Raw genomic sequence first — 24,488 nt, 5'->3', positions numbered from 1 at the left:
ATTCCTCTTGCGCCACAGATTGTGGCAATTAATTGAATAAAACTCTGGATTTCTTTTAAGTGATGTTTCATTGTAGTCTTCTCTTTAATATAGTAAATGATTTTGGACAAATGAATCATTACAAACGATCAGCGTTTCGTTTTTAAAAAACTTTAATATAATTATGAGATTATACGATGAATTTTGGTGTATCTATCATCTTTATGGAAAAAATAAATTTTAAGATATTTTATTTAAACAAAATTATTTTTAAATGAATGTTTATACGATAATCTTTTAGTTGTATTCATCACATTATGATCAATTAGAGACTCATTAATTATAATATTTTACTACTATTCACATCTATTTTATTTCGCTTCTTATAATTTCAAATTCTTTCGAACGACAAATTACGATTTACATAGCGGTTTTTTTCGTTTATTAGGAGACTGAAAAATCTTTAGCTCTATCCTAAAAAAAGGCGCTTTGAGGTACCAAGCTCCAAATGAGTTTCCGCTTGAAAACCAGCCGTTAATTCAAGAGAGTGTCTTTGACATTCACGGCTCTTTATCAACATAGTGCGTTCCTGAGAAAGCAAAGAGAGTTTCTCTTGAGACGAGACGATTGCAATTCGCTGCAAGCTTATTTTTAGACACAGCCGTTGCAATCTTGACACACCTTTCAGCGATTCTTTTTATCCGCCAAAGAGATTCTCTCCGCAAACTCGTTTGACGATTTCCACGGTAATTTGCGCGTAAAGTGCTAACCGAGCACAGTCTTGTTGGATAACTGATAATCCTGGCAACGATATCATTTGTGATTTAAGTTGATGCTGTATAGGAGCGATAAAGATAACTTTATTTGGTATAATAGTAAATGTAACTCTGTGATGTTATTCAATCTGCTAATTTCTTGTCGCTATTTTTGCCCGAATCCCTGTATTTTGCATGCACGTGATCGAGTGCTTTGAATCAGTCCATTTACTTCGAAAATATCTACTCGCATATATACACGTGAAACACGTGCATACACATATACAGAGCTTTCGGTGCCTTTTGACGTGGATGACATGCGAATTAGTGGTCTTAGAGGCCTCAGAGGCTCTTGCTTTGAGATATCCGATCAAACGCCGACCATGCAGGCGCTGCTCTCGATGCATTTTCGGATAATTTGGAACACTCGACGCGCTTTGCTTCCATGCGTATTTGAAACATCGCCAACACGCGTTTATTTATATATGTATGTAATGTCTCATATACGTGTCTCGTGGAAACATTGAGTGTCTTTTGCCATGGTTGGTCTTTTCAAGTCATAAATTACTGCTACTTTATATTACGATTCCTTTAATGTCATGTTAATAGTTGTATAATGTTACTGCGATATAAGCATACGCTTTATTCTTATTACGTTTCGCTTCTTGTTAAGTCCTTTCGACTTTGCTAAGTTCAGGCTTTCCATCTTCGATAGGAGCTTTCTTCATTCGCTATCGGCGTAAGAAGAGTTTCTTTCTCAATGCAAGTATCTCCGAAGATAATCTTTATAATTGAAGTCTCGTACTTTTCGCATCTCCGTCAAGATCCCTTCTCTTGCTTGCTAATTGCCATTTCCAATTTCAGCTAATTACTTTTCGCCAAGTTCCTCGCGCCCGTCCTGCATGTACCTTTTCAATCCTTTATCATCGCGAACTTTTGTGGGATGAACGATAAGCGTATCTCGAAGAAATCTGCGTCGCTACCGAGTCTTGCTTAACGAGAGTCACAGTTTTCTATCGCGTCGGATTTGGGAAAAAAAAAAAAAAAAAAAAAATGTTAATTCTATGTTTTACATAATCAAAGAAATTAATTTGAAATTATACAAAAATATCTCGATAAGATCGAGATATGAAGGAAAATGCTAATATTAAAATTAAATTATAAAAGGAAGAAACTTAAATCCACTAACATTGCAAAACTTGCTGCATTTCTACGCTTTGTTAAATGACTGTTTAAACTTTTATACCACACTGGTTTGCATATAGACTCGTGTAATTCGATGGCATTATTGTTTTCGCGCTATGTAGATTAATCAAAAAAGCACGTGGTCACGTAGACTAACGTCACTCTCTACTTACTCTGACAAAGAAAAATTTATCAGTGACATAAAATTGCGAGTAGTTATATACAAGATACATAACATCGAAATGCGATAGACAGATTAAAAGAGGAAGAGAGAGAGAGAGAGAGAGAGAGAGAGAGAGAGAGAAAGAATAGTTATTTCCATCTCTACGCACAGTTCCGGTAACACATTTAGACATGATTCTGATTACAAAGCAACTTTGGCAACTTCGACGCGACAGCAGCAACTTAAATTACATACATTTTATACTTGTCTACACATCATATATATTCGCGTTTCTACCAGTCAAAATTAAAGAATAGGATACTCCGAAATATACACAATCTTCAATTTTTTCTTTTTTCTTCTTGATTAGCGACATTTTGTCAATTTAAATATTGCGATTGGATATTTCTCTATCAAAACTTGAAATATATATAATCGCTATGGCCGTTATCTTAAAAAAGATATAATAATTATTTTTTATATAATATTCAAATTATATATCTTTAATTTTAATTTGAAACGAATTGCTTATACACATAATACGTATATTTTCAAAAACTTCAAGCAACATTGGATACTTTCTGATATCCACGGATCATAAAGGTGCGTAAAATTTTACGTGAGAGATCAAGCTCGCGCAGCATGCTTTATCCGTGGGTACAAACCGGGGATACAAATTTTGCACGCACATTTCCATGGAAACGACCACTGCCATCCTCGTGGATTGAGGGTGAGAAAGGAATAGGAGAAGGTGACGTCGCCGAAACGACGGCTTCTTAAAAGGCGGGCGACCAGAGAGCGTGAGCACCCGCTAAACCTCCGATGGACCATTTAATTTCCATCCTGTCCGAAAATTATTCGTAATATCACACTATCAGCGGAAAGAGATGTTACAAATAGCTGCTGAAAATTGATTCTTTGAAAGTCGTAATTAATAAGAAAAAAAAAAAGAATTGTCTTAAAGTACCCTCAGCATTCTCTCGAACTGCCAAAGGTTAATTATAAAACTGTGTTTTTGCATTGTTATGAAAATCGGTACGCGTGTTAATGTCGACATTTCCATGTAGCGTGCAACAGTTTATACACGGTCGAAGCTTTTGACAGGCGTTTCCGCCTAGACTAACGTCTGATGACGTCTGGTGTCTCGTTGAGAATCGATCGACTGATCAACACGTGCACCTGCCATTCACCTTGATATTTTATCGAATTGCCGATGCCGAAGTTATGTATAATATTGTTTGTCGGTATGGTAATACGCATACGAATGATATATTTATTCCACTGAATTATATGTCTTTTAAAATCTTTGCATATATATATATATATATATATATACCAGGTATATAAATATGAAACCGGAATTTGCCCATAGATTGCCCTAGCTGTCAATGTAGTTACTGTCAAACCGCGTCATTGGCGCCATTTTCTTGTTTTGACATCTGATAAAGATTTTCAACTCACAACAATACAAGTTTCATACAACAGCATAGTTTTTAATAGCGTGGAACATGTCGAATTTTGTGCCTGGAAACTACGATTTGCGGACAGCATTGATTTTCTGTTACCATTTGAAGAAAACTGCTGCAGAATCGCATCGAATGCTTGTCGAAGCTTACGGTGAGCATGCTCTTGATAAATCACAGTGCTTTGAGTGGTTTAAAAAATTCAAAAGTGGCGATTTTGACGTGAGAAACGAAGAAGAGTGTGATCTATTATGAGCTGCTAAAACCTAGCGAAATCGTTAATACTGAACGCTACCGACAACAAATGATCGATTTGAATCAAGTTTTGCGTGAAAAACGACCATAATATCAAAAAAGGCAACACAAAGTGATTTTGTTCATGATAATGCACCATCACACACAGCAAAACCGGTCAAGGAAACGATTGAGGCGTTTAGTTGGGAAATACTTTCGCATGCGGCTTACTCACCAGACTTGGCTCCATCCGATTACTACTTATTTGCATCGATGGGACACGCACTTGCCGAGCAGCGCTTCACTTCTTACGAAAATGTACGAAAATGGCTCGATGACTGGTTTGCCTCAAAGGAGCAACAGTTTTTTTGGCGTGGCATCCACAAATTGTCAGAGAGATGGGAAAAATGTATAGCTAGCAATGGGCAATACTTGGAATAAAATATTTTTTATCATTTTCATACAATAAACGTGTATTTTCTATACAAAAATTCCGGTTTCATATTTATATACCTGGTATATGTATATATATATATAATATATAATAATAATAATATATATTTAAATCATATGATATTTACTTCCTATATGAAATATATGGTAATATCTTGTGCACAATGCTGATTGCAAAGTATTCTTAAGAATTAAATCCGCAGATTTTGTTCTCTAAAATGCTTGCTAATCCCGTAATGATTCTATAATACCTTTCTTTTTCTCTTCAAAGATTTCTGATTCATAGGAAGTTTGGCGCCGACTACATTAACAGTCATATTTGACAGTCATTCTTATATATTTTGAATGCATGCTACTCTCCAAAATTATCGGATAACTTATTCTTTAGTATTTTTAGTAACAAATAATTGTCAAAGATAGGACAAAATGACAAATGGTGTTTTCAGCGAAGAAGAAATCAACATCGTGAAGTTCGATAACATAGCTCTTAAAAATTCGTACACGTACGAGAAAAGTCTGAAATATATAATAATCTGATTGTATGAAGAAAGGAAATTGCCCGCCGTCTAGAAGAAACTGTTTTATCGTATTTTGTTCGATTTATTTATCGAGTAAAACGAATTGTCGAGATACCTCGATCAGATAAACATCTTGTCGTCGATGTAGGAAAGTGAAAAGTGATAAATGAGATGAATGTTTGTTCTCTCACTTTTTCGTCATCCCGTCGCGGTGATTAGCAGTCAAATACATTTATTCACGAGGTCCGCTGGCTTGTATAAATTTCATCTTTGCGGCTTGCAGCAATGTGCGTATCGGAAAACTTGTGGAAAACTCAGATCGCGTATGACGGCGTTTCGCGCATTCTCGTAACTCTCATCGGAAACAGACATCGACGAAATTTTTTTCCTACGACGAGGTAGGAAAAAGAAACGCGTTGGAAAAGATAACTGAAAGTGGCTGTATGGAATTACGAGGATTTACTATGCGATTGCGCGGCACTTTAAAGACGAAACTTCGAAGAGATGTGCAAAAAAAAATAGGAAAAAATAAAAAGTAGAAACGCGCAATATTAAAATTAATATATTAATGTGGAGCGGAATAAAATATTTGAACTAGATGAGAAAAGCTTCGTAAGAGAGCATCTTCGAACGAGAAATAAAGTAGCTATCTATTGTGTATCGATTCTCCTTCAGTCAACTCCCGCGTCGAATAAATACAGGGCGAACGGATGGATCTACCCATCTATCTATCCTCGCTCTCGATGTTCATCGACTTTTGTTTGCTTTGTTAATATTAAATCAACGAATTATATTGACGACACGCATACGTATTTTCCAATAGTAGCGTATTGTACATACACAATTGTTGCAACGGCATTACCGAAAATATACTAAATGTATTAGAGTCTCTGATGGAACGAAAGCAGTTTGCAACGGAAGCGGTAACAAGTTTCACGACTTATGTTAATGTACGAGAAACGTGCTGGTTGTTGCGAAATTATGTTTATAAACTTTCTATATAACTCACCTTTCCCCAACGTATGTTTATGTTAAACGTTCATAAACGTAAGATTGTAATATTTCGAAAAAGATACATAAAATTATTATTTAAACAATGTCGAGATTAGAATAGAATAGTAATACGAGAAAATATTTATGCTAGAATAATGTATAAAAGAGAGATATATGTAATTTTCTCTGTAATAGATATTTTTATTAATATCTTCATTCCGATAATTATATTAAAATGTACAGTTTTATATTTTTATAACATGTAATATATAATTAATATATTATTTAAAATATCATCATTAGAATTGTTTCTCAATATTATTCTCATACTGCTGACTTTGTAAATTCAGTAGAAATCAATATCAATGAAGAAAATAACCGTAAAGTTTTCTATCTATGTAATCTATTTATCTTCTCTCTTTCTCTCTCTCTCTCTTTACCTGTCGTTTTTCTTGCCAGCATGTACCAGTTCGATACTGTAACTCGCTAGCGCAACATTTTTCCATCACGAATACGAACCTATGTTGATATCTTGATGCGACGCTTGTCCTGCGGGAAACTCGGGACGAGGTAATTTCGGTCGAGCAGGTAACACTGTTCGATAACGAGCCTTTGTGGTCCTTTGTGTACGTAGTTTTGGGCATTCAGCAGAGAAATTCGATTGGGCATCCAGAGCAACCCTCCCCGATTCGCATCACGACGGCGACGGCTGTCGCATCCGCGTGGATCGTACGTACAGCGATCGTTACAAACTGCTTGCATCCGTGAATGCATATTCGGATTGTGTTCCGCCAATATCGTCCGCCTATCGACGGGGGTCTCTTTATCGAAAGGCGTTTGATTGCACGCGCGCGCGCGCGCCCGGAGATTAAACTCGAATCGAGTCCGGAAACTCGCGTAAGCGGCCGAGTGGAAGCGATTTGCATTAATAAGCGTGTTCGGCGACTTTTAACGGCGGGACTTTTCGTTGCTTTACGATGCTCGAATAAATGAGATGCGAGTGATGCGTGAGTAACGTGACTCGATTCTTACGACATCGATTTCGGCAAACTGCTGAGATACACGGCGCTTAACGGATCTCATGAAAAAGTATCTCGAGTGAACATTTGTAAAAAATAGCCCGTGTTTTTACAAATATATTTATCGGAAAGAAATAAAGGATATAATTAATAAATAAAAGACAGATAAGAAAAAAGTATTACAAGAAGTTAAGATTTAAAATATAAAAACTATTATATATACAAAATAATTTTGAATACAGCTATACATCTGAAATGACGAGGAGAGAGCTTCGATGAGGATTAAAAGAAAAAAGAAAAAAAAAGAAAAAAAAAGAACATAAAACTTCCGTTATATATGCGACACGGCGAGCGGCACGCTAATCGAAGGCAAATCGATTCCGTTTTTAATTTTGTCCATCGTGAAAATCAATTCGAATCCAATTCTGTATCCGTGCTTGCTAACGACTCGTCCGCCACCATCGTCGTCGCCGTGTACGCTCGCTGTTTTTACCGATAATTGTGATGAACGCGAACTCGTCAAACGACGCGCGGCGACGCAGATGCCTCGCGGCGATGCGCGAAGCGAGACCCATATTGGGTTCGAATTTTAATGAAGTTCTCTCCGCGGTATAGGAAAAAAGAAAACGTACGAAAACGCGCCAAGGCGAGTGGAAAAATAATTGGCGTGTCCGCGAATAATTGCGCATCGCACTCTCGCTACTCTGTTTTTAATTAGGTTACGAGGATATTGCTAATTTGAATTTTGTGATAAAAATATATATTTACAAAAAAGAAGAACAGAATATATATAGTACAATATATTTTTTAAATATATATATCGTTTCGATACGATTAACATAAACCGTTCTCGGAAGTATCCGCGAAATACAAAAAGTTGCCTCAACCAATTCCGACGCCGATTACTGACGACCGATGGAAACCCGCGACGAAGCGCAAGCACAAAGCTGAAGCAGCGCAAGCGATTACGCCGACCGGCCATTTTTTTTGCGCAAACGCGTTACAAAGACACGAGCGAGGTAAGCACGAAAAGCGCGAAAAGCGCGTCGTCGGCGATATCCACGCACAATTTCGTCGGCCATTCGCCGACCAAACGCGCGCGCGCGCGCGCGAATGTTTACAATGTACACAAAGACACGGCACAATGTACGCTCGTTATATCACTGTTACACTCACACACGCAGTATCCTCTCCCTCTCGCCATTCTCGCTCGTTTACTACAGAATGCAATTTCGTCGCCGACGTGGCACACGGCACACGGCGACATAACATCCTGCGCGACAGATTACCGCTTTGTTTGCGCTTCCCGGTACTTTGAAACGCAATAAAGATCTCGAGTTCTGGCACAAGCTGGTTCTGGCAGAAAGAGGGAAAGGGGATGCAAAATGGTTAATGTAAAAATGCGCTTTTGAGACATCGCCAGATTAGATGATACTTTGTCTTTAGTACTTTGGTTTAGTATATAGCTTATTGTTTTTGGTTTATTCAGTCAAAAATTTTTTGGACGAAACTATTCGGATAAATATTCGTCTGTAAATTAAATGTTTCGATTATATTTTTTATCATAATAAATAAAATATAAAATTTTTATAAAATACGAAAATCATAAAATACCAAGTTTATGCTTATATCAAGTAATGCTTATAACATGATTATTAAATATATATATATATATATATATATATATATTGGGTGATTGCATAAGTTCGTGTCCGATTTAAATATAAACTTCAATAGATTATATTTTAGAGATAACACTTTTATTAATCAATTATATAGTCTCCATTCTTTTCTACAATGGTTTTCCAACGATCTATAAGCTTGTCGATTCCATTTTTGAAGAAAGAACTTGGTTTTTCTTGAAAAAAGTTTGTAAGGTGGTTTTCGATAGCTTCCTCGGAATTGAGATTCTTGCCATTTAAACTATTCTGCAAAGACCGGAACAGATAAAAATCTGAAGGCGCAATATCTGGAGAATATGGCGGGTGCTGCAGAATTTCCCATTGCAACTCCTGCAGTTTTCCTGCAGCTTATTCCTTTCGGTCAGGAGACGCGGCACCCACGTATCAAGCTTGAAAATGTATCCAAGCTTTTTTAAATGACGAAAAGCGGTTGAATTATCGATGTTCAGCTTCTCAGCAATATCCTCAGTTGTAATCCTTGGGTTTCTTTCCACTAAGGCATGCACAATGTCATCATCAATGCCAGAAGGCCGTCCAGAGCGGGGTTGATCCTCCATGTTGAAATCACCATTTCGAAATCTGCCAAATCACTTTTTGACTGTTCGGAGAGCAGGAGCGCGGTCCAAGTAAACGCTTTGAATATTTTTTTGTGCAATCCCAACACTCACGCCTTTCCGAAATTCATATAGCATTACATGCCGCAAATGCACCTTTCGTTCTCCATTTTTAATGATTTCTCTTATGCACAAATGAACTTATCTGAACAATGTCTGACGCTAAATTGACATAAGACAACGTCATCTATTCGGTGTAAGCAACAATTATCACACGAAAACAATAGAACTCCGCCATGCAGTAACTTAATGCCATCTATGAAAATCGGGCACGAACTTATGCAATCATCCAATATATATATATATCAGAGAATTTAAATTATTTTATAATTTATAAAATGTGTGTATGTGTGAAAGTAATTACATACATGACAGGTTGTTATTAAGATTGATAAAATCATTGAAAAACAAAATCGATATATTTAATAGTTATTAAAGCTAAAATTAACGTAATTTATTAGTATCGTTTAGTCGCGCGCCAAAGTTTTGCGATTCTCTCTTAACATTAAATACGCGCGCGAACGTAATTGCAATTAATTGCAATTTGTTCATGCGCGGGCGAGATTATCCAATAATTTATCCGTATTGGAAGCGGACCAGCGCGAAGAAATATGAAAATATATACTCTCGGACCGTATATGTATGTGTATCACATTGTCCCGTAACACGATCGTGCATGGAAACGCATGCAAATTCCCGGGTTAATTAGAGCTGCATTACCGTATGGTACGGTGCGTCGTCATTGACATCATGCGCGATATTACCTGCCAGGAAATGGCTGATCTCTCTCGTACGACACGCACACGCGCGTGTATTCGCCTCTAAAAATCCGTATGCGTCAAATAATCATTTCGCAAAACTTCTGTCATCATACATATTCTGTTATTACCTACACACGGCATCTCTATATCAACACTTATTAGGGATTCTTGAATCCAGAATCCTATCCCAAATAACGTTATGATTAAAGCTTCGCCAACGCTAATAACTAGTCGTATTAATTTGTAGAAACGGATGATATATCTAATAAAAGATATATATATATATATATATATATATATATATATATATATCTTTCTTCTTTTATAGTGTCTTCCGTATTCGTAAATTATAAACTCTTCGCATACCGCATTTACTTTAAATTAGTTTATTATTCGATGTCGTATATCTTATAGTCGATTACGAGCAAAGTGCGCATAAATCTTCTCCCAATATACTGATAATATGCAAAAAGGGAGCTCTTCTCAGAAATGTTTCGCGTTCAAGATAAGAAGACGTTTAATCGGGTACAGGTTTAGCGGTCGAAAAATCGATTTTCTTTTTTCTTCGCTTTATCTAGGATCGCGGCTTTTTACTTTATATTATCGAACGACACATAACGAGCATAGTGAAATCTTGTTCATTGGATTAAACGTCGGAAGTCTACTCCGTTTTACTAACCGCCATTAGCGCCGGCCAGCGGCAGTTTTATGGCTTCTCGGGGATCTCATCGTTAAACATTAATTAAGATGGGATTTACTCTTCTTAGCTGATGAATCTTGGTAGAATTTTTCGTTAATCGGCCATCCGTACCCGTTGGATTGGAGACAACACTCACTTTTTGCAAAATATAGAAGCGCGATAATTTATTAGATTAATTTAATTTTAATATCATTTCATAATAAATGTCTACATTAAATAACAAAAAATATTTTTGACAAATTTAAATTGATTACTATTCAAAAATAAATAATATTTAAAATCTCTTTAAAAATTATCTAAGAGAAAAAACAATTTGATTGAAATCGCTGGAAATGTCATGAAAAAGTAAAAGCATCATAAAGATCAGTAAGATGCAAAATATTTAGAACATGAAATGTGAACAGCTCAATGTAAAATATTTGTGCATTTAAAAAATTATCTGCCACGCTATAAACCTAATTAGTAATTTTAATCAATGTATATGGTACGTATTTTTAATTATGCATAAAAAAATAATTATTTAAGATATGTTCAGTGTGATATTCGAATGTGATGTCGGTTAGGCGAAATATCACGTATACGATGCGCGACAGCGAGTTTGAAATGAAAGAACATCCAGAAAAGATGCAATAAAATTTTCGAAAATTTTTTTGTCGCGCATACAATAATTCTTAATTAATAATTTTTATCTAAAAGAGGGATGACTTTTTTTTTTTTTATTATTATACCTTTATTATATACGATCACTCATTCGGATTCGATCAACAGAAGTAGAATTATAAATCAATGACGAATACAAGAGGAGAGAGTTGGTGGGAGCGGGGCAATAAATATCGAATTTACAATATTTTTTCAATTGTCGGATCGTTGCGTCCTTTGTTAGCCATTCTCTTTTTTTATTATCATCGTGTGTCGTCTGGGGTTACCGCGACACCGATAAATTCCCTTACCTTCCCTTCCCTTCTCTGCTCTTCCTCTTTCTCCTCATAGGATCGTTGATCCGGCCTTCCGGTGACGAACGGTCGTGCAGAAATTGACTGACGACGACGACGAAACATCGAGACGCGTGTCATTTGTTGCGAAAATATTCAACCGTAAATTTTAACGCGATATATGCGCGATTGCAGCAATACGCCGGACACACGCGATTTTTCGTTAGATCGCCACACTTTATTCGAATATGTCGACAGCGTGAACAATGACACGTCTATATACGTGAAATCCGTTCTGAATCCGCGACTATAGTTTTAACCAGTGATTTCTTGAGCCAGTTTGAAATCCTGAATTCTAAAAAGCAATAACTGATGGATTTTTATAACGACTCTTTTTCCACAACACACAGAATAGAATATTATATTAAAACTTTTAATATATAATATTTATATTTTATTTAAAATAATTTATATATATAAAATAAGAGAAATATATATATATATATATATTGTTATGAGCATTTTATTTATCATAATTTTATTCTGGATTATGTTCCCATCCTTTACTGAGAATTGTGTAATAATCCCCTCAATGATATTTCAACATATTTTAACGATAGCTGTAAGAAATGTTGTGCAGATATAGTCTATGGGCATGGCTATTCCATTTTAATGACTAGACTATATATTACGGTATTAAAAAACTGCGCACTTTGCGAGTAAGAAATACTGTCGCGGATTCGTACTACTGTGAGTTTACTGGCTTCTCGAAGGGCCAGATTATGGAAATGGCAAAGACAAAGGACCGAGATCGCGTCGTAAAGAATGAAATAACGAAGGCGGCGTGGCGTGCACGGCAAAGGGAGCTACACGCGGAAAGAATTAACGATGTACCTTTAAGCCCCGACGTGTCTGTAACGGCATTTTTACCTTTCCTTTTCTTCGTAACCGCAGTCTTCCATAATCGTAAAAATGAATATCAAGCATGATCGCGAGTTCCCTGTCCGATATTGAAGTGCGAGTGAAAGATGCCACGTAAAATAGAGTTTTATCGCTCATCCTGACAGTTAAATGAGACATGAAGTTTTTAAATCGCGATATAATGTTGGCGAATTAAATTTTGATCGTTATATATAAATCGCAAAAAATAATTGGTATTATAAAACTTATAGATTGTAATAGTAAAATAAGTATAATTAATTTACAATTTTTATTCTCATAATATAAATGTCTGGAATATATATATATATATATATATATATTGTATATATACGTGTATATGAGTAAAAGAAATGCTTTTGTGATATTGTTTCCATCTGATGGTTGGTTTTGTTTCATTTCTTTTGGTTATTTCAAAATATTATCTTTTTCCAACTTTACAAAGAGTGTAGGTATATGTATATAGATATCAGACTATTGATATTTTCTTTTCGATAGCGATTTCTTCTTTCTCTACTTTTTTTTTTGTGTTCAATCTTTTCCAACAAGCTTCTTATATTCTTTATACAATACACATATATTCTTTCTTTCTCTCTTTCTGATTTAATTATTGTAACTACATAATTATTAATTACAACGTGTTAAATATGAAAATGAATAATATCTTACTTTAAATTAGCGAGAAGTTTGAAACATTTTCTTCAAAGGTATAGATATTTAAAATATTTGTTTCTATTTTATTATCTCTAAAAATTTATATTTGAAATATCCTAAATTTGTATTTGTAAAAAGTATCTCTATTAATATGAATAAATACGGAGATTATTAACGTTCTTTTCAGTATTGAAAAAGAGAAATTTAAACTCGCCAAATATATTGGTTTCAAGTTGAAACCACCTGCAATTGCATGGATTTACAATTCTATATTTTTCAATAAATTGCATCAAATTAGATATCGTGTATCTTGCTGGACACATACCACGATTATGTGATAAATCGTATAGCAAGCATTGTTTTAGTTTTTTGAAATTTTATTTCAGCAGGAGCTCTCTCAAAAATACGTTACAGACACGGTTTTAAATTCGTGCGCATATAAATGTTGAAATTTTTATTGCAATATATTTCAACAAGATATTTACGATGAAAAATCTTGGTAATCGTTTATTATGTGTTTATTAAGCGCTTTTTTTTATATATTATATATGTCTTTTGTGCAAATTAATTATTCGGATATTGAGTTTCTTACACTCCCTTGTTTTTCTCAAAGATTTGTGATTATAATTACATAACGAGCAAGAGTTAAACTTATCGATAAGTAGAGATTATTAAGAACTATTCGACGTATTTTATTGCGCAAATCTCTCCGATATCTCGGCACATCGATTATTACACGAGATGATTATTAAATCGTCTGCGGTTTCTCTCTCCAGCATTCATGTTCCGGATCCAAGTTTGATAATTAAGAAGCAACAAGGAGATTGGTGGGACGAAGTCGTTAATAATTTAAGCGGGTGAGTCGCGACGCGAACGAGCCGCCTCCCCTCGCTTCTCCATCTCGAAGAACAATTCGGTATTTGCTCATCTAACGTAACGTTGCGAAGGCGTGGCCCGTGCCGCGTCTATTAATTATTGCCAGCTACGCGTGTTCATAATTAAGAGGCAGTATTGCCCAACAGCCGCCTCCGATATGCTCGTAGCTCGCCTAAATAGTTTTCCCCAAGAAAGTTCGGCGCCGGCGCGCCAGTTTTTCGCCTGGGTGTTTTGCGCTCATCGGCGTCATCGTCCTTTCGGCCGAAACTCTCGTCGCGAGACACTCGCAAGAAGAATCCCTGCAGCGACTTATATAAGCCACGCTCTGTCCTTAATTTAATTACGTTTGTGCGCGAGAACAAAGTTGACGCAGAGTTGTTGCGCACGATACCGTGAAATAATTTCGCGCAATTAGGCAATTTTGACAAAATATTATTATCACGCGCAAATTCCTGAACCGTCGTGGAAGTCGAGATGTGCTTGGGAGTCTTCGCGACGCTGAATTTACGAGGCGTCCTCGTAATTTCAGCGTGCCTCCATGACATAATTTTATTTGCTGCGAGACATCTATGAAATTTAATCAACGTACAGAGCTATTTCTGCTTTTCGTGCTTACGAAAGATTTTAATGGCAATGGTTCAAAATACTTGATATAATCCATTCTGCGCCGCGTAAAATATGTCAGGAGAAATTATCGAAAAATTAGAACCGAATATATAGAATGGTATCAACACGCTAATATGTTGATAAATTTGATTAACGAACGAAAATGATTAAAGTGTAATATATATATATATATATAAATATCTAATATAAATTATGATAAAATTTTTCATATTGCAAATTCCTGATTAAAGATACATAAAATATATGAAAATTGAAAAATTTCTTGTAAGAATTTTTATTCTTCTAAATATATTGGTTCAAATTTCCGTCACACTGATAAAATTGTGACGTTGAACGATAAGCGGCAAGCTAAAAACACACAAGAGGTAAAAGTTTAATCTGGTTTTTCTGGGCTCATATGTCGTTGATCTAATCCCCTTAACCATTAAATCGTTGACTTAGAACTTAAATCGCGTGCTCGTAACTCGGACTTTCTTAGAAAATGCGTATTCTCGTATCTCGAGTAATTTAAGCCCCCAAGCACCGCAATAAGCGTTACTCTCCTTTTATTAACAATAAATCATAGAGATTTTTCAGGTATGAAAAATGTATTGCGCGCTAGCAATAAAATGTATCGTGCTATTCACGCTTTACTGTCGCACGATTTATTTTCACGCGATTTTTTTTACACCAATCTTCTAATTCTTTATCCAATAAATATTTATTGATGTATTTCATGTTTTCTATACGCCATTATAAAGTTATTCTTTGATTACCACAAAGATCAGTTCTGCTAACAGAAAGATAAATAATGAAAGTTATGGAAAGATATTCTGCTAATTAAGAAATATACTATGAAACGAGGAATTTTTTTTTCCTTTCTTCTTCTTCTTCTTTCTTTACGTGAAACATTTGTCTATAATGTAACATTTTTATCAATAATTGTCTAAAGAAATATGGAATTTTTCATGTATATATATTGTGCTAACTATTGGATGATTGCATAAGTTCGTGCCCGATTTAAATATAAACTTCAATAGATTATATTTTAGAGATAACCCTTTTATTAATCAATTATATAGTCTTCATTCTTTTCTACAATGGTTTTCCAACGATCTATAAGCTTGTCGATTCCATTTTTGAAGAAAGAACTTGGTTTTTCTTGAAAAAAGTTTGTAAGGTGGTTTTCGACAGCTTCCTCGGAATTGAGATTCTTGCCATTTAAACTATTCTGCAAAGACCGGAACAGATAAAAATCTGAAGGCGCGATATCTGGAGAATATGGCGGGTGCTGCAAAATTTCCCATTGCAACTCCTGCAGTTTTCCTGCAGCTTATTCCTTTCAGTCAGGAGACGCGGCACCCACGTATCAAGCTTGGAAATGTATCCAAGCTTTTTTAAATGACGAAAAGCGGTTGAATTATCGATGTTCAGCCTCTCAGCAATATCCTCAGTTGTAATCCTTGGGTTTCTTTCCACTAAGGCATGCACAATGTCATCATCGATGCCAGAAGGCCGTCCAGAGCGGGGTTGATCCTCCATGTTGAAATCACCATTTCAAAATCTGCCAAACCATTTTTTGACTGTTCGGAGAGCAGGAGCGCGGTCCAAATAAACGCTTTGAATATTTTTTTTGTGCAGTCCCAACACTCACGCCTTTCCGAAATTCATATAGCATTACATGCCGCAAATGCACCTTTTCGTCCTCCATTTTTAATGATTTCTCTTATGCACAAATGCACTTATCTGAACAATGTCTGACGCTAAATTGACATAAGACAACGTCATCTATTCGGTGTAAGCAACAATTACCACACGAAAACAATAAAACTCCGCCATGCAGTAACTTAATGCCATCTATGAAAATCGGGCACAAACTTATGCAATCATCCAATATAATATATGATCAGTGTCAAATTCACTCATATACACATTTCTCTTTAGGTTAACGTTCGCAATTTTATCCAAATAGTAGCGTCCCGTTCAAAATCATGCGGTGAAACAACGGACAAAGTCGTATCTTACAAATTTTCCTCAAACGGACGAAGGCATACTTTAAAAATCATACCTCTCTTAAGCGCGTAATTTATTTCTCGAGAAGAATAGTATTTTTCTCAAGAACTTAACATCGTCCCCTTAAATGCCCAAAGGATCCCTCGCCCCCAATGTTCGCGTAGCTCCTCTCTTTCCACGGCAACCTTTTATCCGCGTCTCTTTGCCTCCCCTCTTCCCATGCCATATTCCATCCGAGTCGTAAGCCGGATTTACGAGCTCGCCGCGTGTCTCACGAGAGACGAACGTTCCCGTCTCGTCGCGCGACGCCATCCGCACGCGGGACGTTTTCCCGATCCGGTGCTCAATAAATCATCTTTTCAGCGAAATCTCCTTTTATTTCCATGGATTATCGTTACACGTAAGGATAAACGAAGAAATGTTTCTTAATATATGTACGTCGCTAGTTTATTCGTTATAATTTTACATCGTTCACGCGTAAATAAATATCATAACGATCGGATAATTATTGCGCACGTGAATTGAACGTGCCGTAATTGTTACTCACTACGAACGATTTAATTGTTATGAGAATATGAATAATTTCATGCTTATGTTTGCATGATTGAATTTTATGACTTCATTGAACGTCTCTTTCAATGCGCATTATGAAGTTTGTCGAATTGCGATTAATGTCCTGAAACTTCGAATTTTTTCTAGGACCGGCCGAGAATTAACGTGAATTGTGATTAATCTGAAATGCGAGAGATGGAAAGCCGCAGAAAGATGATTGAAAGGCAGCAGCCGCGCGCGTAAACAGATAAAAATTTTAATACTCCATGATATTGTATTTTCCAGCCGGTCTCTAATTATATAGCGTCCATTCTCCCATTGTCCTTTGCGTACTTTACATTTTCCCGCTTAGTTTTAATTAACCACCTAATGCACCAGCGAAATGTTAATTTTCTACGGCATTAGTTTCCCCTTAAGCGTTGAATTTTTATCGTGCAACTCAGGTATACGCTAATTACATTACGTGCACATAATTCTGCTCAACTAATTTCCTATTTTCGTGATTGAACCGACATGTAAATATTTTTTTGAATATTCGGCATTATATTCAAATTAAAATAAGTCTTTTTTTTTCACTCTTGGAGCACAATTAACGTTATCAGAATTTAAGTAAAAGTACAGTCGATCATATGATCTTATCGATCATAACTTCTCGCCAAAATCGCATAATTTGACTGAGAAATTTTTTTAATTTTATTTAACTTTTGTGCCGCGTAAAAAAAGCAAAGACGTCCAATACCGTAGAAAACCGAAACATCGTGATGCAATAGAGAACCTTAAATAAAGATAAAACGTAATGCAAATCAAGGCAGCGTATTTAAGTGGTAAAAGAACGAGGGCCTCAGGAGCTAGGAGTCGATTAGAAACGAGAAAACTTTTTCACCATTGTTGATCTACGTATTCCGCCCCGGTCGAGAGTTACGAATGCACGGATTTGCCCGGGGCTCGCGATTAAGTTCGATTCGCCGCGAGAAGAGCATCTCTATTCATTCGCCGATCTGTCCCCCCGCAAAGAATCATTACGGAGCGCAAGCGGCAAACACCGGCCTGATTTCATTTGCATGCTCAGGTTCGCCCGAGCTTCGATATTAATTAGAAAGGCAATTTTGTGCAACGCGACAACATTAAAAGGGGCCGTCAGTGTTATTGGAATGTGCATTTTGGCCCGGTATGCAATTTATCTCGAATAAAAGAGTGCCTTGATTTTCAGCGTAAATAAAAGACGTCCGAGATACTTTGTGAAATATTTTGCATTTTTGTTACACCTGACGAAAATATATTACAGTAAAAGTTACAATATAATTTTTATATATAATCGTGGAACGTGTACTAACATACAATATAAGAGATATCACGCTATTTTTATTCAATGATATATATTGGGTTGAGTAAAAAGTCATTGCGTATTTTTTGTATGTTTTTCAAAGTCATTTATTTATATAAAGAACAAAGATCAATCAATGATATATTTTCCGTTTTGTTCGATGACCTTTTGCCATCTTTCGGTGAGCTTCATAATTCCCCGTTCGTAGAAGGACCTGTTTTTATCGGCGAAAAACTGAACAAGGTGCTGATTTACCGCCTCATCTGAATTTAACGTTATTCCACGCAAGGAGTTTTGAAGAGAGCGAAACAAGTGGAAGTCTGACGGCGCAAAGTCAGGCGAGTATGCTGGGTAGGGCAACACATCCCATCCAAGCTCCAATAATTTTTGACGGGTCGCCAAAGATGTGTGTGGTCTCGCGTTGTCGTGATGGAACACAACTCCTTTACGATTGACGAGCTCCGGACGTTTCTGGATGACAGATTCGTTCAAACTGTCCAATTGCCGACAGTACACATCCGAATTGATTGTTCGGTTCCTTGGTAGGAGCTCAAAAAACACCACACCCTTCCAATCCCACCACACTGAGAGCATAACCTTCCTCTGATAAAGTTCTGCTTTTGAAGTCGTTTGAGGCGAACCATCACGTCGGGACCAAGACCGTTTGCGTTCCACATTGTTGTAAACAATCCACTTCTCATCACCAGTTATCATTCGTTTCAAAAAAAGGATCGTTTTCTTCACGTTTCATGAGCATATCGCAGATGTTTATACGCGCCGTCAAATGAACTTCTTTGGTTCATGAGGAATCCAAATATCGAGCTTGCTTACGTATCCCAGCTTCTTTAGGTGAAAGTGAACACTTTTTTGACTGATCTTCAATGTTTCTGCAATCTCTCGTGTCGTGTAACGTGAATTTGACTTGATCAATGCCTTTATTTTGTCGTCATCAACCTCAGTGGGCCTTCCTGACCGAGGAGCATCTTTGAGATCAAAATCACCAGCGCGGAATTTCTTGAACCAGTTTTGGCACTGACGTTCTTGTAGAGCATCGTCACCGTAAACTTTACGCAATTTTTCACAAGCTTGACGCGCGTTCTTCCCTTTACGGAAGTAAAACAGTAAAATATGGCGAAAATGCACAGTTTGGTCTTCCATCTTCAACTTGTTGTAAAATCTCCAAAACTCAATCAAATCGCTCAATTTTTTTTTAGAATGAAGCTTAAATCGTCAGCTGTTAAACGATATATGACAAACATATGTGTGAATGACTCTAGTACTGCCAAAACTGAACTAATGCCATCTGTTGCAAAAATACGCAATGACTTTTTACTCAACCCAATATATTGCACAAAAAAAGTATTGTAATTATTCAATTTTTTTTAATGCACAAAATGCTTTAAAACTATTATAATAATAAGTATCCTATAATGTTGTTATATTTCAACTTTACAACGAATGTAAAAAGGAATGTATATATATGTATACATTCTATATAATTTACACTGTAAAACTTTCTCCGTATACATAATATCACACAATATCGTATTAATACAAGCGAATTAAGTATTTTTTTAATCCTTTGCCGAAAACGACTCAAAACGATTGACGTAATAGAATGTGCTTAAAGGGAAACTGTTAGCATCGTCGCGATATGCAATCTTCTCGTCGCAATGCGAAAAGAACGGTGCCGCTTTAAAAGCGTCGGGAACATTAGTTTAATCGCTCTTTGTACGCGGATAAATAATGCGTAAAGATAAACGTTAAAGCGTAAGTTTTTAAAGAGGCTGATCGTGGCCACTTCAAAGTTTCTTTTTTTTCGCCTAGCGCGGCATAAATAAGACCATCTCCAACTTTGTATAATATGTACTATATTATCGTATATTATACTAAAATATTGTAATATTTCATTATTGATATATAATTGGACGTTGTATAATATTTTTAAATACCAACGTTTATTGCAAAAAAAAAAAGACGGAGAGAGTACAGTGCTGAAAAATTTCTCGCGCATATCGAGTCATCCCGTGTATGTCATGTAATATTTCCCAATACGCATATATCGATCCCTCGTTGTTGCGAGTAGCTGCCTATCGCGCGAAGATAAAATTCCAAAGTGATACAATTAATCTCGCCAGCAACGAGCCCGGCGGCTGGTATATTTTCGTACGAAAAGAAATTTTGATATTAAAAAAGCGAATGTATGCTTACTGGGGGAATGCGCGACTGGTCCGATTTCCATAAATTTCCGCGGCGTGTATATCGAATGCGCATCGTAATAGACGTTAACTCAGAATACACAGGACACGTTTCAACGTTGCTTCCTATATTGCTATCGTAAATCTAACAAGGCGGCCCGAACATTAACCACCGACCGACCGCCGCCTATATTTCCGACCGCGACACCGATTCCGATCTTCACGTCCGATAAAATACAGCTGTCTATACACTCCCTCATATTTACATCGATTTAATGAACCGCGGCGTCAGAGCGTCGGCGCGAAATCGTTCCGCGAGCCACTCGTTCAAAATCACACCGCGTAGTCTCTGGAAAATTGATTTGTAAAACTTTTTCGCATTGCAAATATCCGTTCGTCCGTTACATGACATCTTCATAATAAAAATAAGTTGGAAAAAGATTTCTTTCTACCGTACAGAGGAGATATTTTATTTTATATTGTATTTATGTCGCTCTATTTCGTATTTATATGAAAGTTGCGAAAAATAAAAAAATAATTTTTCTTAGGTACTTGTTGTATTTTGTACAGAAAAGAGGGGGATCTGTATCGTACATTATATCCCATAAAATAATCATTAGTTATTTGCATTTGCAATTAATGGAACTATAGTACTGTAATGTTTACATCATTTTCGTAAATCGAAAAGTAATATCTCTATGCGAGCCGGAGAGAGAGAGAGAGAGAGAAAGAGATTGGAACCGTTATGGGTCGCGTTGAAAAACAGGTGCAGTTTTCAACTATCATTCTCGATAAACATGTTCGCTCTACTAGAATTCAACGAGAATATACCGCGTCAGTAATGGAGATTTTTACGGCACGATCGAATGCGTTAGCTGCAATAAAAATAACGTACGAACTCTCGCGCACTGCAAACGCGGGAAATATTGTTTATATTGATTTAATAAACCACACTGTTCTCATTACGACATTGGAAATGGCGACGTAAGTTGCGTAAATAGCGAGAAGGGAAAATATTCCAGATGAAATTTTCTCTCTTCCATAGCTCACGCGACCGAGAATTACAACAAACAACAGACGCGATTGATCTTTTTCTGTGTACGAAACTAAAGTTTTTTTTTTTTTCTTCAATCAACGAAATATTGCAGATTTATCGTGAAATTCATTAACATCATATCGCACATTTGACGATACGTATCTCATTGGGAAACGACGCGTATTTCACTGGGGGGGGGGGGGGGAAACGTTTGCCAATCTGCCGTTTTCCTCGCGATTCTCCGTTGGCGCGATCGCGCAAGCGAGTGGAACCGTCATCGGAGTTTCGAGAAATAAATCTCAATGTTGCCGTGATTCGTCGTAGATCAGTAGAGTGGAAAATTGAACTGCGTCACCGTGTTTGGTTCACGACAACATTTCCTGCTTTTAATATTCAATAAACAAGAAATTTGTACTCTGTCACGGGGTATTTTCACGCAATTTCTGTCGCTCGTTTTGCTCGTTGGTGAATTTCGCGACGATACATCGTAAAACGTAGATTTTTAACGCAAATTTCTAATATTTTAAATTACGTCAATATATCTCTTATAATATTGTAAATATATCAAAAAATAATCATAGCGACAAGAAAATCATTATTTAAAAAAAAAGAAGTTTATTCGACCTAATTTATTTTATAGTCTATCTATTTTAAGATAACGAATCTACAATTTACACAATCTTTCATAAAAATGAAATAAAAGTTTGTCGCTCATCGACCGATGCGCAAGCAGCTGATGATATTGAAACTACGTTGATCTATATCTATAACATATGAATATAAGATTCCCGAAACTACTTTTTTATTACTAAATATTAATCTTATTATAATATTATTCAATTAATATGATATTATTATTTTATGGTTTATTAAATTTTCAATTTTTGATAAGAATAAATTTATTTGACGATTAAAAAATCAAGATTTTCTCTCTTAATATATCAATGTAATAAAATTTAATTATAGCGAAAAAAATATAAATTTTCTTTTTTTATACTTGAATATACAAGAAATGCAAATCTTTTTGTTTAGAAAGGAAATTAAAATAATTATTCTTTATTAATACTAATAATGATAATACCTACAAAGTAAAATTACATGAATGTATTTCATTGTATAATATAATATTACAAATTCTGTTATAATAATAATATAATAATATATGCAGTTATAATCTAGACACATTGAACATTATTTTGCAAGTCCCCATCGATAATGATATTTCTAACCGTATACCCTTTTTTTGTTACAGAGTCACGACAGTTGGCAGGGACACGATAGTGACCAGGTAAGCGTTCAAAGCTTGGGAAAATCGCTTGCGAGAGTACGATTTGTATTAACACCTGTCAGCTTTTCTTTCCCGTCAAAACCATCTTTACGTCGCTTTTTCACACGTACTGTATTCCCATCGATCGCGTTTTGCTTACTTCTTTCGGAAAAGCACGCTATGACTCTGTGAAATTCTTTTGCAATTTGCATGCCGATGTGCTAATCTTGCGCATTTTTTCCTGCGTTACATCCAGATATAAAGATGCGTCAGAATCAACGCATATTTAATTTTGTCTCGAGATAAAATTCGGATTATTTATCTAAATTTGCACATGTGTGTGGAAGATTTTACCAATTTCGATAAAAATCTTAAAAAGTAAAGAATATGAGGTTTATTTTACATCTAGATCTGTCATCGTACATAGTTCCTTGTAATTTTCTATTTCACGATTTATCGTTGGCTATCGAATATGCAAAATCAAATTTGCAACTGATAAATTAACATTACAAATAATTACCTGATTTAAATAAATTTGAACGTGTAAAACGCGCGAATAATTATAGTCGCAAATAGCTATATAGACATATGAGAGAAGAGAGAAGGGGCCAGGAGAGGAGAAAAGCGATTTGCATAACAGTGACGCAGGCGATCCTCTCTCAGAGCTCTTATATCGTACTTTGGTTACACGGTTATACAACGTGAGCTGTATCGCGCGCCGTTATTAAGGGCGCAGCTGTTTAATGACGTCGCGGCGCGACTTGCGAAAATATTTGTCGAATCGAAAGATAGATAGAGAGAGAGAGAGAGAGAGAGAGAGAGAGAGAAAAGATCAGGCGTCCATCGATACCAATGATCGATTTTCGATCGAAACTGCACGCCGACAACGCAGCTGCTGCTGACGCTCCTCTGCTCGCCCATTGAATTTCTTCATACAATACACTCGCAAATACGAGCGAGGATGCCGATTAATTAATTTCTTATTACATAGAGATATCTGACTCGCGATCGCTTGATTAAACGTGGTAATAATGTATCGAATTTCAACATGCGAGGAAAATTTAATACGCATTCTATTGTGATATCTTTATTGTGTACAGGTTATTTGATAATATGCAAAATATGTTTTTGATTTTATACCGTCATGTTGGAACATATGCGAGAGAAAGAACTAAATACGCATTCTATTACGATACATTTATTATACAGGGTGTCCCATTTTAAAGGATCCACTCAAATATCTCAGAAAGACTGCGTTAAATCGAAAAATGTTTCGAACAAAAGTTGTGCGGCTTCAAGGGGGCCATAAGATGGTGACAATGACTTGACCTTGGAAAATCATTTGAAGATCATGTGAAGGTCAACTTTAAAATCTTAAATAGAAACCCCCATTTTTTATTTAGTATTCTTGTAGCTTATCTCGAGAGCTTTCCAAAACACTATAATAAAGTATTTTTTCATTAAGTACTTTTTGAGTTATTTTATATTTTAATCTGACATATTTTGATATAAAAAATAAAATATTTTGTAAAATATTCAGTTTTCAATAATCTTACCGTAATACTTTTATGT

The 24,488-nt window shown here is 35.9% G+C and overlaps 1 protein-coding gene across 25 annotated transcripts in view; it reads left to right on the top strand.

Annotated features, from left to right (window-relative positions):
- The window catches only part of Dlg1 (discs large 1), a 502,336-nt gene that overhangs the window by 350,877 nt on the left and 126,971 nt on the right, over positions 1–24,488 (top strand). For all 25 annotated transcript variants that reach the window (XM_070304049.1, XM_070304045.1, XM_070304048.1 and 22 more), the window contains one exon: positions 22,902–22,937. In XM_070304049.1, coding sequence (XP_070160150.1) covers positions 22,902–22,937 — 36 coding nt within the window. The remainder of the gene's footprint in view (positions 1–22,901; positions 22,938–24,488) is intronic.

The sequence above is a fragment of the Polyergus mexicanus genome, unplaced genomic scaffold (genome assembly GCF_030449975.1).
Source record: "Polyergus mexicanus isolate NDT 795.1 unplaced genomic scaffold, iyPolMexi1.0 SCAF_11, whole genome shotgun sequence".
Classification (NCBI taxonomy): Eukaryota; Metazoa; Arthropoda; class Insecta; order Hymenoptera; family Formicidae; genus Polyergus; species Polyergus mexicanus.
The sequence above is the reverse complement of the archived record's forward strand: the minus strand, read 5'-3'. Positions and strand labels throughout refer to the sequence as shown.